The 17,604-nt window shown below is 44.6% G+C and overlaps 1 protein-coding gene across 3 annotated transcripts in view; it reads left to right on the forward strand.

Annotated features, from left to right (window-relative positions):
- TAB3 (TGF-beta activated kinase 1 (MAP3K7) binding protein 3) overlaps positions 1 to 17,604 on the forward strand; it is a 117,883-nt gene that overhangs the window by 38,453 nt on the left and 61,826 nt on the right. For 2 of the 3 annotated variants that reach the window (XM_082246735.1, XM_082246733.1), the window contains exon 2: positions 3,442 to 3,631. In XM_082246735.1, coding sequence (XP_082102861.1) covers positions 3,530 to 3,631 — 102 coding nt within the window. In that variant the 5' untranslated portion in view covers positions 3,442 to 3,529. The remainder of the gene's footprint in view (positions 1 to 3,441; positions 3,632 to 17,604) is intronic. The other variant, XM_082246734.1, reaches the window with a different exon arrangement.

A 17,604-nucleotide genomic window follows, 5' to 3' on the forward strand; every position in this document is an offset into this window, starting at 1 on the left:
GTGGAGCCTCTAGGGCGGCGAATATCGCTGTGGGGGCACCTCCCTTTCCCCTGGTGTTGACTCCTGGGTTTCCCTTTCCTCTGTACCCCACATGTGGATCTCTGACTATCTCTGGTGCAGACCTGTGCTCCTCCAGTGTACCGGAGGAGGTGTCCTTCCCTCTCTCTGCTGCAGGTTGCTGGGGCTTGTCTCTGGGTGCCCCTGCGGTAGTGTGGGTGTGGTGCCCCAGGTTGGGTGAGTCCCCTGGCAGTGCGAGAAACGTTTTGCTGGCGGGTTCTTCCTTTTCACTCATGGATTCTAAGGAGCATGTTTTCCCACCTGACCCTTTCAGAGGCAGCAGGTTCCTCAGGGTCCCAGCCTTCCATTTCTGCACTGACAGTGGTCCTGGAGTACTTTGTTTCCCGGGTGCAGGTGGCCTTTGGGCGGTGGGCGAGCATAAAGTGCCCCCCACCCTCCCCTGCCTCATCTGATCCTGAATCTAGCTCTGTCGCCACAGACATGGCCCGCTCTAGGGGGGCTTGTAGCCACACTCCCTGATCTGTCAGATAGATGATTCCTCCCACTGTTGGACGCTGGGAGAATCCAGAATACTGATCAATGTCTTGAAACTTCAGGCGATAAGCCTGTGCCTGAGTCACTGGACGGATCGGCTCTCGGGGCTCCCGGTATGGATCCAGTCAGTGTCATGGCAGTGGCTTATGTCAGTTACCAGGGAGGAACAAAAAGTGTGTTAGCGGCTCTGGAGGTAGCCAGCATTTTCCTGTGGGCAGAACGCTTCCTTCCAGCCCTCTCTGCCATGCACATTCCAGGTGTAGAAAAATGGCTGGCGGACTATCTCAGTCGGCAGGCGTTGGACCAAGTGGAGTGGTCCCTTCATTCGAACATGTTTAATCTGATATGTCTGTGGTGGGGCATTCCCGAGGTGGGCCTGTTGGCATCTCAGCTCAACAGAAAAGTACCAAGGTTTGTGGCAAGATCTCCAGATCCTCTGGCGCTAATGTGGGGCCAGTAGCATTTGATTTATGCCTTTCCTCCCCTCAAGCTTCTTTAGTGGCTTCTGCGCAGAATTGAGGCCGAAGGGATTCCGGTAGCCTCGCACTGGCCTCGCCAGTCTTGGTACGCCGACCTAGTCCGATTGGTCACTGAGGTCCCTTGGAGGCTGCCTCTCAGGGAGGACCTGCTAACCCAATGGCTGATCTTCCATCCTACATTACAATCCCTGGCTTTGACGGCCTGGCTGTTAAAAGCCAGGTGCTGAGGGATAGAGGTTTGCCTGGGTGGGTGATCCTGACTATGCTGAAGGCTAGGAAGTCTACCTCCTAGAAAGATTTACCATCGTACGTGGAAAGCGTACATTTCGTGGTGTGAGTTGATCAGTGTTCATCCTCGTTCCTTTTTGGCTGCTCGAATTTTTACCTTCCTTCAACAAGGTGTTGAGCAGAAAATAGCCTTATTTTGTCAGCGACCCTTGTCCTCGCATTCTTTGGTGCATTCTTTTATACAAGGGGTTCAACACCTGACTCCATTGGTGCAGTCTCCTCTACTGCGGTGGGATTTGAACTTAAAGTGCTCAGTTCCTCAGAAGCCTCTCTTTGAAAATATTCGGGAGATTACCTTGCTTAGGCGGTCTCAGAAGGTGGCTTTTTTGGTGGCTATCACCTCTGGTTGTATGGTGTCGGAACTGGTGGGGTTATCTTGTCATACCCCCTACTTGGTGGTTCACAAAGATAAGGTGATTGTTCGTCCCCGCCCGCCATTCCTACCTAATGTTTTCTCTGACTTCAATTTAAATGAGGACTTTGTATTGCCTTCTTTGTGTCCCAGGCCCGCTCATCCCAAGGAACTTGCGTTGCATGCCCTGGATGTGATTCGGGTGAGTCTTTTCGGAGGTCAGACTCACTGTTTGTGGTACAGGACTGTCCGCTTCTCCTGCAACCATATCCAGATTGATCAGACAGATGGTGACTCAGGCCTATTCTATCAAGGGTGGGGTTTCTCCTTTACCTGTAACGGCGCACTCTTCTCGGGCGCTTAGTGCTGCTTTGGCCTTCCGTCTTCAGGTATCAGTGGCACAGGTTAGCAAGGCGGCCACCCGGTCGACTGTGCACCCTTTCACTAAATTGTACAAAGTGGATGTTTCAGCATCTGTGGATGCTTCTTTTGGCCTCAAGGTTTTGCAGGCTGCTATCTAGGGGGTCTGTTCCCTTCTTTTGGGGTTGTATTGTTCAGGTTGGGCTCCAGTTGTGTGTTTTTTTTTTTTTTTGTTTTTTTTTTTTTAAGCTCTTGTTATCTAGTTGGCTTTTTTGTTTTGCCTTTTTTTTTTTTTTTTGTCCCACCCCTCATGTTTTTGGCACTGCTTGGGGACATCCCTGTGGTTCTGAATACGGAACGCTGTGTCCGTCCATGAACAAAAGAGAAAATAGGATTTTTGTACTTAATGAAAATCCATTTCTCAGAGTTCATTGACTGACACATCACCCACCCCTCTATGATGTTTTGATACTTCTGACACTGCTTGTTGCTAAACTTAAGTCCTATAGCGGAGAGGGGGATGTGTACCAGCTAGGAATGCCCATAGGCATAGCCAAGTTGTTTTTCTGCCTAGTGTCCTACTCCAGGTAGGGGGCGAAATAACCCTATGGTTCTAAATATGGAGCGTTATGTACGTCCATGAACTCAGAGAAATGGATTTTATGGAAGTACAAAAATCCAATTTTTTTGTACACAGCTTTTGGCTGAGTGAAGTAATTGATCCCCCTTGCCGTCATTTTCGTTTAGGTTTCCTTAAAGGGTAACTCCACTTTCATGGGGGAAAAAAATTAGCAAATGGAGAAAAAACAATATAGCGTATACAATTGCGACACAATCCTATTGTAATTGAATGTTAATAAAAATTACTTTTCCTTTTCAATCTGCAGCTGTTGTAATTTTCTGAAAATGCAATATGGCTACCTGGAGCTTTTCTGTACACAGAATGTGTACTGACCACACCCCAGAAATATAATTTCTTGCTTGTGTGATTGGCTCACCAATTTTCCCAGAAGTCTGCCTAAGATACAAGTCCGATTTCTGGAATCCCCTGCAAAACAATGTCATTTTTGGTGAGATACTTACAATAGGAACATGTCTAAAGGGATGCAGGCCCAGCAGATTTCCTCATTAGAGCCATGCAGCTGCCACAGCTGATAGATAATTATGAAACCACTCCCATTTGACCCACTCAGCACAGAATAACAAACCTTGATTTCTTCAGAATAACAAAAGGTAGGAATCTGCAACAAAGTATGTTAAAATCCCTGCAATGTACAGAGATCACCCAGAGGGTCATTTAATCTTTTTTTTTTTCTCAACAAAAGGGGAGTTGCGCTTTAATATATGAATAAATGTATGAATAGAAATGTCTTACTTTGGCCAATGAAAGTTTGATGTGTTTTTATGCAGAAAATGCAGGAAGGATCCGAAGATCACAACCACTGGAGGGCGTTGTGAGTCCCCTCCTATTACAGCGTAGTCCTGCATCCATGTGGAGATGGCGCAAAGCAGTCAACAGCTTGACATCCAGGTATTAAATGATCTTCAACAACGCTTCCCTGAGATTCCACTGGAAGTGGTATCTCAGTGCATGATGCAGGTATGTGCTAGCTTGACAAACTAATTGTGTGCTGTTTGCTTTACCTATCTAACCATAGCTCCTTGTACCTTTTAAAAGCCTAATAAACTTTAGCCCCTTTTCCTACTTGCTAGCTAATCAAAAAAATATCTGCTTCAAAAAACAGTCATTTATGGCATTATTGTCGAGTCAGTGGTTGAAAATGAGATAGCCGCATGTGTGGAATTATATACTCATATGCAATATTAGAATAATGCTAGATCTACTAATATATAATTCACACAAATTAATCCTCAATTAAGCTTGAAATGTGTTTCTCTGTGCATTAAATTTTCTTGTTTTTCTTGAATTCTATGAATACAGATTCCCCAGCTTTGGTAATTTTCTTTTTTAAGGTCAGCTATGTGTGTTAATTATTTATTTATTTTCTCTCAAAGAAAAAAGCATTCTGAAACTTTGTAGACCAGGACACACGTTTGTTTTCTCAATCTCTACCTACTTAGGGTAACATTATTTTTATGAGAATGCCATAGCTACAAAGCTATGAAGGATGTGATGCGGTCAATAGAATATTCTATAAAATTATAGTGTCGCCTTTCCTGCTTCCTGTATTTAGAGCTGTAATGATTTATGTTCAATAATTTTAATAGTAGTTTTTTAATTTTTTGATAGCTTGATGTTTTTTTTTATAGAGATATATATTGCAATCAAAAAACCTATATTTCATGGTAGCGCACTAAAGTATATCAACACGTAAGAATACTTAAAAAAGTCTCCATAGTGTCCATAAGGCTGCAAGATATTGATTCACATATTTTTCATGGACATTGTTTATGGACACGTTATTTTTTTGAGTACTCACATGTTGATGTACTTTAGTGCGCTACTGTAAAATATGTTTGATAAATTGCAATGTATATTTTCATTTTTTTTTAAATACTTGATGTAAGTAGCGGCACAATAATTTAAATACACAGTCTAGAGCACAGTGCGCACTTATGTAATGTTTTATATATATTTTACATAACCTTTTAATTTTACAGATAAACCTATTTGAAGTATTAAATATTACAGAGCATGCTGGACATTCTGATAAAGTCCAGCACTGCTTTTTTCTTATTTAAAATGAAACCCCCTTTTTTTTGACTCTTTCAGCTGTGTGAGTTGGGAATAGATTTCAATAGGAAGAAATAAAAGTATACTGTATATGAAGGCAAAAGGGATTAAAACCCTTGCCTGTGTATTTGTGTTGTCTCTGACCCAGAGATGTAATAGGAAGTGAAAGATAGGTTCTACCAAATGCATGAAATTTCCCTCTGACTATTGTCACCAGAACTGGTGTCCCCTTTGGGAGATTTCCCCTCACCGCCTGTTCTTATGACCACTCAAAATTTGGGAATTCCCATAATTTTCTGCACCAGTGATGTTCAGTAGGACCAGTAGTAAGGTTAAATCTTCCCAGTGCAAACACAGATAGCAGCAGATAACCCTTCCCCACATTATCCGAAACGAAAAAAAAAAAAAATTGGCTTTACAAACCTACCCAGGCTGTTTAGGCAATTTAACGCCTAGAAGAAATTTAGCTGACTGCAAATGTAAAATATTAGTTTTATTAGATATGATTTTGTATTCAGCTGACTAAAAATCATTTTTGTTAACACTGAGAATTCAAAATATATGTACACATTAATTTAAATTACGTTGTTAATTGTCCCATTTTTTTTTGCGTTTTTTTTTTTTTTTTTTTACCCTGACCAATCATATTTAAGATATGTATATCGACTACAACTAATTTTGTAATGAAATGCACTCCATTTTGCTCTTTTAGTTCCAATGTCTTGTGCAAACGAAAGGACGACCTCATGGCATTATTAAGCATCTCAGTTCTCCAACATCTTAAAAGTCATCTGTACAAAGGGTTCTTTTATTTGAACTGTTGCTGTGGGCATTAAAGCGGAACTTCACCCAAAAGCAGAAGTTTGGCTATTTTCCTCCTCCTCTCCTCTATCCGATTTGGATTTTTTTTTGGGGGGTGCGGGGTTACTAGTTTTGACAGGTACCTGCTCCCTACTTCTCGCTCCAACCGTCTAGGCAATTGGAATAAAAGTTCTCTCCCCCCGTCCACAACCTCTTGGGACACATCACAAGTCCCAGGAGGCTGTGAGACCAGCATGCGTCGATAGAAACTGGCTGTGAAGCCTAAAGGCAGTGGTCCTCAACCCTGGTCCTCGGGGCCCACTAACAGGCCAGATTTTAAGTTTTACCTTGGGGAGATGCAGACTAGAATACTGCAATCACTGAGCAGCAAATGAGATCACCTAGGATGTAATTTAGTTATCTTGCAAACCTGGCCTGTTAGTGGGCCCAGAGGACCGGAGTTGAGGACCACTGCCTTAAGGAACATGCCCAGGGACCCGAAGCCCAGTGAAGAGCAGGCCTGGAGGACAGTACTGAATCCCTTGTACAGGTAAGTGTCCTTTTTATTAAAAGTCAGCAGCTACAGAATTTGTTGCTTCTGACTTTTATGTTTTTTTTTTTTTTTTTTTAATTGACTGAAGATTTTCTTTACGTCTGTCATGTTTGTTAAGGTTTTTGTAAAGGCTGAAGGTTTCTTAATGCATTCTCCTAATACTTTAGCCCCATCTTGATCCAATGATGTGCCCAAGAGCAGCCCTGGTCTCTCCATCCTCATTGGTTGAGACATCGCACTGCTGTCAATCAAAGGCAGTGAGGAGGGGGCGGGGCTGAGCCACGCTCTGTGTGTTTCATGGACACAGAGGTGGCTCGGGAGCAAGCACGAGTGCCCCCATAGCAAGTGGCTTGCTATGGGGGCACTGGGCATATAGGAGAGGCCAAGAGCGCCAGTAGGGGACCCAAGAACCACCGCACAGAGCAGGTAAGTAAAACATGTTTATTATTTTTAAAAAAGTGAGATTTTAATATCCCTTTAAAGGAAAGTGTCTGTGTTGCCTATAGAAAATGTAAGATTTTACTATCGTAAGCTGTACTTGTAAAATGACCGTTGGAAACTGTTGAAGGCAGGCACACAGTTTCCTCTTAGACACTTATGATACATGAGGCTCCCTCCTTTAGTTGCAGGTATGTATTGATTCATTGCCAAGTGCTGTGTTTGCTGTTCAGGATTTTTATATACGAATATGGAGAAAACATCAGTCAGTGTAATATCACACTTGTTCTGCTGTGCAGCATACTAGTGTCATTCCACTTAAGAGTCTAATTCAGGGTGATGCTACATAGTAAAACATTTATGTCATGGTTCTATTCCAATCTGGCATAAAGTGAATCTTGTGCCACTAATTACTATTCCTACAGTACATGTTATCAGTTCCAATATTAAAGAATACTTAAAGTGGTTTTAAAGGCAGAAGTTTTTTTTTTTTTTTTTACCTTTTAATACTTTTTCTGCATTAGGGTAAAAAACCTTCTGTGTGCAGCTTCCCCTCCCTAGCATCCCCCCCTCCACCCCCCCTTATGCTTACCTGATCTCCATTCATTGCCTTACACGAGAGCAGTGGCTCTTTCCTCTCTCTCCCTCTTCATAGGCTTAAAAACAGCAGTAGAAGCCATTGGATCCTGCTGCTGTCAGCCACAGGCAAAGAACAGGGTGGAGGGGCTGAGCCATGCTGTGTGTGTCAATAGACCTTCAGAGCGGGGCTTGAAATCAAGCCTGCATGAGTGCCTCCATAGCTGCTGGGCTTACTGTGGGGGCACTCAGCAGGTTGGAGGAGCCAGGAGTTTTTTTCCCAGGGCTGCTCTGTGCAAAACCACTGTACAGAGCAGGTAAGTATTACATGTTTTTGTTAAAAAAAAAAATAATGAAAATTCAAACCTTTAGTGCCGGTTCACACTTCCGCGTGTGCGGCGATCACATTTAATATCGGAGCGCACTGCTCCTTCATTACATGCGATCGGATGTGCAGTGCGAATTCAGCCATACACTTTGTATGGCTAAATTCGCACTGCACCCGCACAAGTCGCCCTTTTTTTTAAGCCGCATCAGGATCGGATTGCACAGTGGTTCACACTTGTGCGGTCCGATCCTGTGCGAACTGTCAGATCGCACTGCGATATGCGATCAAACTGGGGGTGTCGTTAACATTTAATTGACACCCCCTGCGTATCGCATATGGCAGTGTGAACTGCCAGATGTGCGTTTGCGATGCGGGAACAGGCTGCGAATTCGCAGCCTTCCCGCATCGCACAAGTGTGACCCGGCACTTACAATTGCTTTAACCACTTGCCTACTTTGCACTTAAACCCCCTTCCCATCCAGACCAATTTTTAGCTTTCAGTGCTCTCACACTTTGAATGACAATTGCGCGGTCATGCAACACTCAACCCATATAAATTTTTCGTCCTTTTTTTCATAGAAATAGAGCTTTCTTTTGATGGTATTTATTCACCGCTGGGCTTTTTATTTTGTGCGCTATAAATGAAAAAAGACCGCAAATTAAAAAAAAAAAACGTTTTTTTTTTAGCTTCTGTTATAAAATTTTGCAAATTAGTAATTTTTCTTCATAAATTTTGGCCAAAATGTATACTTCTACATATCTTTGGTAAAAATAACCCAAATAAGTGTACATTATTTGGTCTGCGTGAAAGTTAGAGAGTCTACAAGTTATGGTGCTAATCATTGAAAATTGATCACACCTAATGTACTGACAGCCTATCTCACTTCTTGAGACCCTAACAAGCCAGGAAAAGTACAAATGACCCCTTTTTGGAAAGTAGACATTCCAAGGTATTTAATAAGAGGCATGGTGAGTTTTTTGAAGTTGTCATTTTTTCCCACAATTCTTTGCAAAAATAATTTTTTTTTTTTTTTTTACAAAATTGTCATATTCAACAGGTTATTTCTCTCACATGGCATATGCATACTTACAACTACACCCCAAAACACATTCTGCTACTCCTCCTGAGTATGGCGATACCACATGTGTGAGACTTTTTTACAGCCTGGCCACATACAGAGGTCCAACATTGAAGTAGCACCTCCAGGCGTTCTCGGAGAATAAAATACACTTTTCATTTCTCAGCCACCTATTACACTTTTGAAGGCCCTGGAGCACCAGCACAATGAAAAAGCCCACTAAATGACCCCATTTTGGAAAGCAAACACCCCAACGTATAATCTATGAGGCATAATGAGTCTTTTGAACATGTCATTTTTTTCCAGAATCTTTCGGAAAATGTGGAAAAAAAATGAAAACGCATTTTTTTTACACAAAGTTGTCCATTTATAAGATATTTCCAACACCTAGCATGTACATAGCAAAAATGACACCCCAAAATACATTCTGCTACTCCTCCTGAGTATGGCGATACCACATGTGTAAGACTTTTTTACAGCCAGGCCACATACAGAAGTCCAACATTGAAGTAGCACCTCCAGGCGTTCTCGGAGCATAAAATACACTTTTCATTTCTCAACCACCTATTACACTTTTGAAGGCCCTGGAGCACCAGCACAATGAAAAAGCCCACTAAATGACCCCATTTTGGAAAGCAAACACCCCAACGTATAATCTATGAGGCATAATGAGTCTTTTGAACATGTCATTTTTTTCCAGAATCTTTCGGAAAATGTGGAAAAAAAATGAAAACGCATTTTTTTTACACAAAGTTGTCAATTTATAAGATATTTCCAACACATAGCATGTACATAGCAAAAATGACACCCCAAAATACATTCTGCTACTCCTCCTGAGTATGGCGATACCACATGTGTGAGACTTTTACGCAGTCAGGTCACATACAGAGGCCCAACATGCAAAGACACATAGCATGCACATACCATGAATTACCATGAATTACACCCCACAATACATTCTGCTGAGCAAAGGGTAAACAAAAGCTTACCTGTAGTTTTAAAAGCGCAGTTGTCCACAGGAGTTGAGTCCAGGCAGCAGGCAGGGACTTGGTCAGCAACAGTGCATGCAATTCTCCAGGCAAGGATACCAGTCCAGTGTCAGTGCATGCGGCAGGCAGAGGCATGATGGCAGTAAGTCCTGCAGGCAGAAGTAGGGCCTCTGTCGGGATAGAATGGGGACAGGGGTAGAGGCTTCTCCCACCCAAATCGCTTTGAAGCCTCCGGGATCCAGACCCTAATCTGAGAAGAAGAAAAACAAAAAAAATTGTTTTCTTCATCCAGAAAAACATTTCTGGTCCCCTCACATATGCGAGACCCCTGTGGTATGAATCCCACTACTTCCAGAGGCAGGCAAAAATCGTGGTCAAACAGTCCAGGGTCAGTTCCAGAGCAGGCAGAGGTATGAACAGAATCAGCAGGCAGAAGCATGGTCAAAAAACAGGCCAGGGTCAGTTCCGGAGCAGGCAGACATAGGTACAAAATCAGCAGGCAAAGGCGTCGTTGTATAACAGTCCAGGGTCATTTCAGGAGCATACAGTGGCATAAGGGGTGAAAGCTGAGGACTACGTTTACCATACTAATAATTTAGACAAGTATGGTAACGGCGGAAACAGTCGTCTACACAGAGGCCTGGTTGGGAAGGACACTGGGGACAATAATAGCGGGTGTCTTTTCGAATTCCTGCCTTGGTACACACCCTACATTTTTTCTGCCGTTTTTGGTCTCTTTGTGTGGGAGGGATTTTACTTGGAAAATGGCGTTCAGACAGTCTGCTTATTACGTCAGATCTAATGTTTTCTGGTGGGCCGTTTGGAAATATGAGGGTTGTGAAGATTTCCTCCAGGTAAAAAAGGAAGGGTTGGGGGCTTTCGGTGGATTTGCGGTATAAAATGTAGGAATTGTATATGGCCAAATGAAAAATATAAATTGCTACTTTTTTGTACCAATGATAGGTACGTCTTGTGGGTAGATAGGGTTCCATCATTTGGTCGTTGAAATCCACTCCCCCCATGAATAAGTTGTACTCATGTACACATGTTGGCTTTCGGACTGGGCCATTCCTTCGTCGGGATTCCACATAGTTGTCATTGTGGATCGAAGACAACATGTACACGTCTCTTCTGTCCCTCCACTTCACAGCCAGAACTTCCTCATTTCTCAGACTCGCCGTCTCCCCTCTTCTCAGCTTGGTGTTTACTAGCCTTTGAGGAAAGCCTTTCCGGTTTTTTCGGACCGTGCCACATGCAGGAGTCTTCTTTCTGTGAAGGTTTCGGAACAGGGGCAAACTGGTGTAGAAATTGTCTACGTACAGGTGGTAGCCTTTTTCAAGGAGGGGGTAAATGAGGTCCCAAACGACTTTCCCGCTTGATCCCATGTAGTCCGGACATTCAGGGGGATGCAGCTGGGTGTCCTTCCCTTCGTACACCCTGAAGGCATAGGTGTACCCTGTGGCTCGGTCACATAGTTTGTAAAGCTTCACCCCATAGCGGGCCCGTTTGCTGGGAATGAATTGTTTGATGCCCAGCCTGCCGGTAAATTTAACAAGGGACTCATCCACACATATATTTTTGGTCTGGGGTAAATAATTGAGGGAATATTTCTGAAAAATAATTTAGAAGTGGCCGAATTTTGAACAGCTTGTCAAATGCTGGGGAATTTCGGGGAGGGCACTGGGTATTGTCGTTGAAATGGAGGAACCTCATGATCATCAGATACCTGGCCCTGGGCATTACTGCAGAGTAGATGGGCATATGGTAGATTGGTTTGGTTGACCAATATGCTTGCAGTTCGTTTTTTTTATTGAGTCCCATGTTGAGGGTGAGGCCTAAAAATATCTTGAACTCCTCCACCGTTAGGTCTCTCCACTCAAAGGGACGGGAATAAAAAGATGTGGGGTTACTCTGGATAAATTGATGTGCATACAGGTTGCACTGGGCCACAATGGACGTCAGCAGGTCCTCCGTAAAAATTAAACGGAAGTAGTCAATTGGGGCAAAGTTCTCAGTGTTGACCTGGACTCCTGGCTGGGCAGTGAAAGGGGGGATGATGGCTTCTCCTGAGTTGGGAGGAAGCCACAGGGGGTTCAGAAGGGCATAGGGAAGGCTGGCGTTGGTCCTAACCCTTTGGGGGCGAGGTGACACCCCACTTGAGCTTGGCCTTTCTTGCCGAGGCACTGCGGAGCTGGTGGATGGCACTGCGGAGCTGGTGGATGGCACTGCGAAGCTGGTGGATGGCACTGCGAAGCTGGTGGATGGCACCGCAGAGCTGGTGGATGGCACTGCCTCCTCCTCACCAGAACGCCTTCGTTTGGCAGGCGGGCAGTATTCCTCCTCGTCGGAGTCGGTCTGCGTCCCGCTGCTAATGACCGGCTCGTAATTTACTTCGGAGTCAGACTCTGACTCCGAAGATTCCGAAGCAGAAAGCTCCCTGTCCATGTCCTCACTGAATATATTGAAGGCCTCCTCGGCTGAGAAAAATTTTTTTGCCATCGTTGGTGACACTGATGGGCACGGTGACACTGATGGGCACGGTTAAACTGGCTCACTGATGGGCACTGTGATGGGCACACTGATGGGCTCTGTGGGCACACTGATGAGCACACTTATGAGCACTGATGAGCGCTGTGGGCACACTGAGCACTGGGCGGCACTGATGAGCACTGGGCGGCACTGATGAGCACTGGGCGGCACTGATGAGCACTGGGCGGGCACTGATGAGCACTGGGCGGGCACTGATGGGCACACTGGTGGGCACTGGGCGGCACTGATGAGCACTGGGCGGCACTGATGGGCACACTGGGCACTGATGGGCACACTGGGCACTGGTGGGCACTGGGCGGCACTTATGAGCACTGGGCGGCACTGATGAGCACTGGGCGGCACTGATGAGCACTGGGCGGCACTGATGAGCACTGGGCGGCACTGATGAGCACTGGGCGGCACTGATGAGCACACTGGTGGGCACTGGTGGGCACTGGGCACACTTATGAGCACTGGGCGGCACTGATGAGCACTGGGCGGCACTGATGAGCACTGGGCGGCACTGATGAGCACTGGGCGGGCACTGATGAGCACTGGGCGGGCACTGATGAGCACTGGGCGGGCACTGATGAGCACTGGGCGGGCACTGATGGGCACACTGGTGGGCACTGGGCGGCAGTGATGATCACTGGGCGGCAGTGATGAGCACTGGGCGGCAGTGATGATCACTGGGCGGCAGTGATGATCACTGGGCGGCAGTGATGATCACTGGGCGGCAGTGATGAGCACTGGGCGGCAGTGATGAGCACTGGGCAGGCACTGATGGGCACAGGTGGGCGCACTGGTGGGCACACTGGTGGGCACTGATGAGACTGGGCACACTGGTGGCACACTGATGGCACACTGGGCACACTGATGGCACACTGGGCACTGGTGATCACTGGTGGGCAATGGTGGGCACTTTTTTTGCACTTACGATCTCTCCTCTCCTCACACTGCAGTCTGTGTGTGAGGAGGGAGAGCTGGCAATGAGTGATGATCTCAAATGTTTACATTTGAGATCATCTCTCATTGGATGCCTCGATCGTGACGAATGGCCGCTGTGATTGGCCATTCGTCACGATCTGTGATTGGCTGTGTCCAAGGGACACGGCCAACACAGATTATCCCTGGTGCGCGCTCGCGGGAGCGAGCGGGGAGTCTGTTACTACCGATTCAATGACAGATGATCTCATATGTTTACATATGAGATCATCTCTCATTGGATGCCTCGATCGTGACGAATGGCCGCTGTGATTGGCCATTCGTCTCGATCTGTGATTGGCTGTGTCCAAGGGACACGGCCAACACAGCTTCTGCCCGATGCGCGCTCGCGGGAGCGTGCGGCGGGCGTGTTTATGGGAGGCCGTTTAAAAACGGCCTCCCGAAAATTCAAGTCCTATATACGGCTGCAGCGCGGATGTGAGAAGGTTAAAGTGGAACTTCACTCTCTATCACCACTGATTATTTATTTATTTTTATTCCTTATGCTTCTAGCACATTTAAATAGATAGAAAGGTATAATTTGATTACTTGTTAAACATACATCCCAGGAGTCTTCAGGAGGGTTGGAGGATTTTCCCAGCTAAGCACTCCCTCCTGCCTGCATGCCTTAGCTAAGGGCAGATAGATTCCAAAAAGTAAGTGCTACATGAATCATCTGCCCTTACTGTTTTTTTTTTTTCTTCTGTTTTAATATATTTATTGAATTTTCAGAGTAAACATAAGCTCACGGTTTGGCTACACAGTGTTATTTAAGAACAAGTACAAACAGGCAATGTATAATAATAAATCAGCAAAGGACTAGCCAAAACTAAGAAGGACCAGTAGGAAAGTCAAAGCAAACATTGCCATTATTGCCAAGCTGTCCTCTAAGGGCTGACAACCCCCATTGACAAGTCTTATCTGGTAAAAGAAAGGAAGAACAATGAATAAGAAAGGAAGAGAGAGGAAAGCAAGAAAGAAGAGCAAGGGGGGGGGGGGGGGAAGGGTATCACCGACTCGGGTCCAGTACGGACAACACCTACTGAATCTTTAGGAATACTGGACATCTGTTCATTGACCCAGCAGTCAACTGGGTTTTCACACCTTGGAAGGCAACCTTAGGAGTCCTCCAGGCCTAAGTTATGGTATGTTTGGCAGAGATTAAAAGGCAAAAAGCCAATTTCTTTGTTTTAGCAGACATTAAAATGCAGAAAGCCAATTTCTGCTGAGGTGCGAAAAGGCCCAGTATATCACAATGTAGGAGAGCCAACCTGGTGTCCTTGCGTACTGTCGCGTGAAACAAAGTCTGCCGCAGGCCAAAAACCCTCAGTCATGGTCACGACCGCCAGATATGCAGAATGTCCCCACGTTGACTGCAAATCCTAAAGCATCTTTCGCTACTACCAGAATAGGCATGAGCAATCTGACCTGGGACATAGTACCACTGCAGGAGAACTTTATAGGGGGCTTCAAGAGTTGTGGCATTGAAGAAACATTTCACCACCATCTTCCAGGCCTTGCTCCAATCCTCCCCCCTCATTAGAGAACCCAAGATCTCGCTCCCAATGGGTCACATAAGAAAGGGATGTTAAGGATGTCCTACTGTTAAGAGAGGCATAGTGTCGAGATGAGGCCAGGAGAATGTGCTCGAAGGAAGTCTTGCGATACGAGTATGTGGAAGTATGATGAAGAGTTGAGATCCAATGTTGCAATTGCAAATAATGGTAAGGTTCCCGCAGTGAGATTTCATGTGTCCCCTGGAGGGCTTCCCAGAATGGAAGCGAACGGGTGGTTAGGAAATGATGCACCCTCATGAAACTGTGGGTGGTCCAATAGGATGGTCTAAACCCTGGGGCAAAAGAGGGATAATTAACTAGTTCCGCACCGCCCGCCGCAAATTTATGTTGGTACTTTGACGTTAAATACCGGGGTTATGGAAGCCGGCAGCGGGCAAAATTATCCGGTCTGCGCTCCTCATAGGCGGGAAGTCGAGTGAGGGCAAGATGGCCCCCCACTCGACTCTATGGTCTTGGAGGACCGGAGCAACGTCAAACGTCGTCTCCTAGCAACGCATTTAAAGAGGCCATTTTTTTCATCATGAAAAAAAATGACTTTTTTTTTTTTCTTTGTTTTTTTAGTGTAGATGTGAGATCTGAGGTCTTTTCGACCCCAGATCTCACAATAAAGAGGTCCTGTCATGCTTATTTCTATTTACAAGGGATCAAAACATTTTTTTTTTTTTTTAAACTTGTGTAAAAATAATGGATAAAATAAATAGAAGAAAAAAAAATGAAAGCGCCTTGTCCCCGTTAGCTCGCGCGCAGAAGCGAAGGCATACGCGAGTCCTGCCCACATATGTAAAACGGTGTTCAAACCACACATGTGAAGTACCACCGCGATTGTTGGAGGGAGAGCAATCATTTGCGCCCTAGACCTCCTCTGTAACTGTAAGCTGGTAACCTGTAGAAATTTTTAAAATGTCGCCTATGGGGATGTTTAAGTACCAATGTTTGTCGCCATTCCACGAGCATGCGCAATTTTGAAGCATAACATTATCTTTCACATTACAGAAAAAAAAATTGGGCTAACTTTACTGTATTCTTATTTTTTATTCATTAAAGTGAATTTTTTTTCCAAAAAATTGCGTTTGGAAGACCGCTGTGCAAATACGGTGTGATAAAAAATATTGCAATGATCTCCATTTTATTCTCTAGGGTCTTTGCTAAAAAATATATATATAATGTTTGGGGGTTCTAAGTAATTTTCTGGCAAAAAATTCACAGATTTTACCTTGTAAACAACAAGTGTCAGAAAAAGGTCCGGTCTTTAAGTGGGTAATATTCATCGGAAGGGGCAAAATAGGGGACATCAGGTTACTTGAATTCCGAACGAACGAAAATTCTCGTATGACAAAGACTTTTTTTTTGTTTGTTTGTTTCTGATCGTGTGCAGTCTTTTTTTCTTCTGATTTTTCTTGTACGAAAATCTTACGAAAATGGTACACATTAAAAGAAAATTGTTCATTCTGTTCCTGTGCGAGAAACATTTTGGAGTTTGTCCCTTTGGGAGTTTTCGTGCAAAAAGTCAGGATCGGCTATCGAAAGAAAAATCGTACGAAAATTCTTTGGACAAAAATCTTCGCCCGATTTTTTTCTTATAGTCTGTACAAGCCTTTTAAGGCTTGCCAGGAGGTTGGAGCACAATTGGGCAGTTCTTCTAGGCATACTAATAGTGGGATATCAGACCTAGCATGGAGCAAGGACAGTTGGGAAATTTGGGCCGCTAAATAATAATTAAAAAAATTAGGGACTCCCAGTCCGCCTTGTAGTTTGTGGGTATAGAGGGTAGATCTGAAATTATAGGGCGTTTTTGAGCCCATATGAGATGGTGGATCCTGTTCTGTAAGAGAAGAAGGAAAAGCGGAGGGACTTGTACTTACATATTTAATATTTAAGGCAAACTCACTCATCCATCCATGTCTCGATGCTTTTTTTTTTTGCCAAGAAATCACTTTTGAAAAACATCCCTCTAGCATTTCTGCCTGCAACCATCCCAGTGAAGGCAAAGGTTTGCCACTTCATGTGATAACCTCCAGAAAGAAAAGTGAGAAGCACATTAGCAATTTTACCAAATTTTGCTCATTTTTACCAAATTTTGCTGGCCATACACTGATGAAAATTCTGCTGGTCCAGCAGGGACCTGCCAAATTTTAATGTGTGTGGGCTCCCCTTCCCTTTTGCTGTCAGGCCCAGCACTCCATTTTTAAACCCATACCTATGCGCTGTAATAATGGCCAATGTGCAGCGCTATGTGTGTGCTGTGTTACTGTGCTTTGCAATAAAATATTACAGGCATGCATCTTTTGGTGACGCAGCACTTTGCAGTTACAATGTCTGGCAATGTGCTCCCTTGCATAGAGTTTATGGATTGCTTGTCATTTTGAAAAAGTAAAACAAGCACTGTGTTGTAACCGCACACTTCAATGCGTGTGAACACACATAAAATGCATGCCCAATGGTGTAAATGGACTCACAACGCATGACATACATTACCTCAGTGTGGGAGTGGGGGGTGTATTTCTGTTTGTTTCTTTTGTTCTTTATCTTTAATATACATTATTTTTTTATAGTTATTTATTTTTTGTTCAGTACTGGGGACTTTGTGTAAATATCAGAGGTCTAAACACATCCTGTATGTTTTATTTTTGATTTAGAGCAGGGATCCTAAGAGCCCATTCAGACAGGGGCGACACGACTTGCTGGGGCCACCTGTGAAGTCGCGGTGCACAGCGTGCACTGTGACCTCGGCGCGACATGCACGGACTTCATATATTTGAAGTCAATGCAAGTCGCCTCCAGGTCGCCCCAAAGTAGTACAGGACCCTTTTTCTCTTACGTCCTCCGACAGTCGCCGCCTCTTCATATTCGTCACATATGGGGTTATTAGACTTTGCTCCAAAGGAGTAGCTAGGCAACAGAATATGTTAACATTAAAGCTTTTAACATATCCCACCCTCAAGGGGTGGTCCCCTCAGTCAATACCCTCCTACTTCCTGCAACCATATCTCAGTTTCAATGTCTAGCTTGTCAGGAGTGGCTGGC

Source organism: Pelophylax lessonae (assembly GCF_965119305.1).
Source record: "Pelophylax lessonae genome assembly, chromosome: 2".
Classification (NCBI taxonomy): domain Eukaryota; kingdom Metazoa; phylum Chordata; class Amphibia; order Anura; family Ranidae; genus Pelophylax; species Pelophylax lessonae.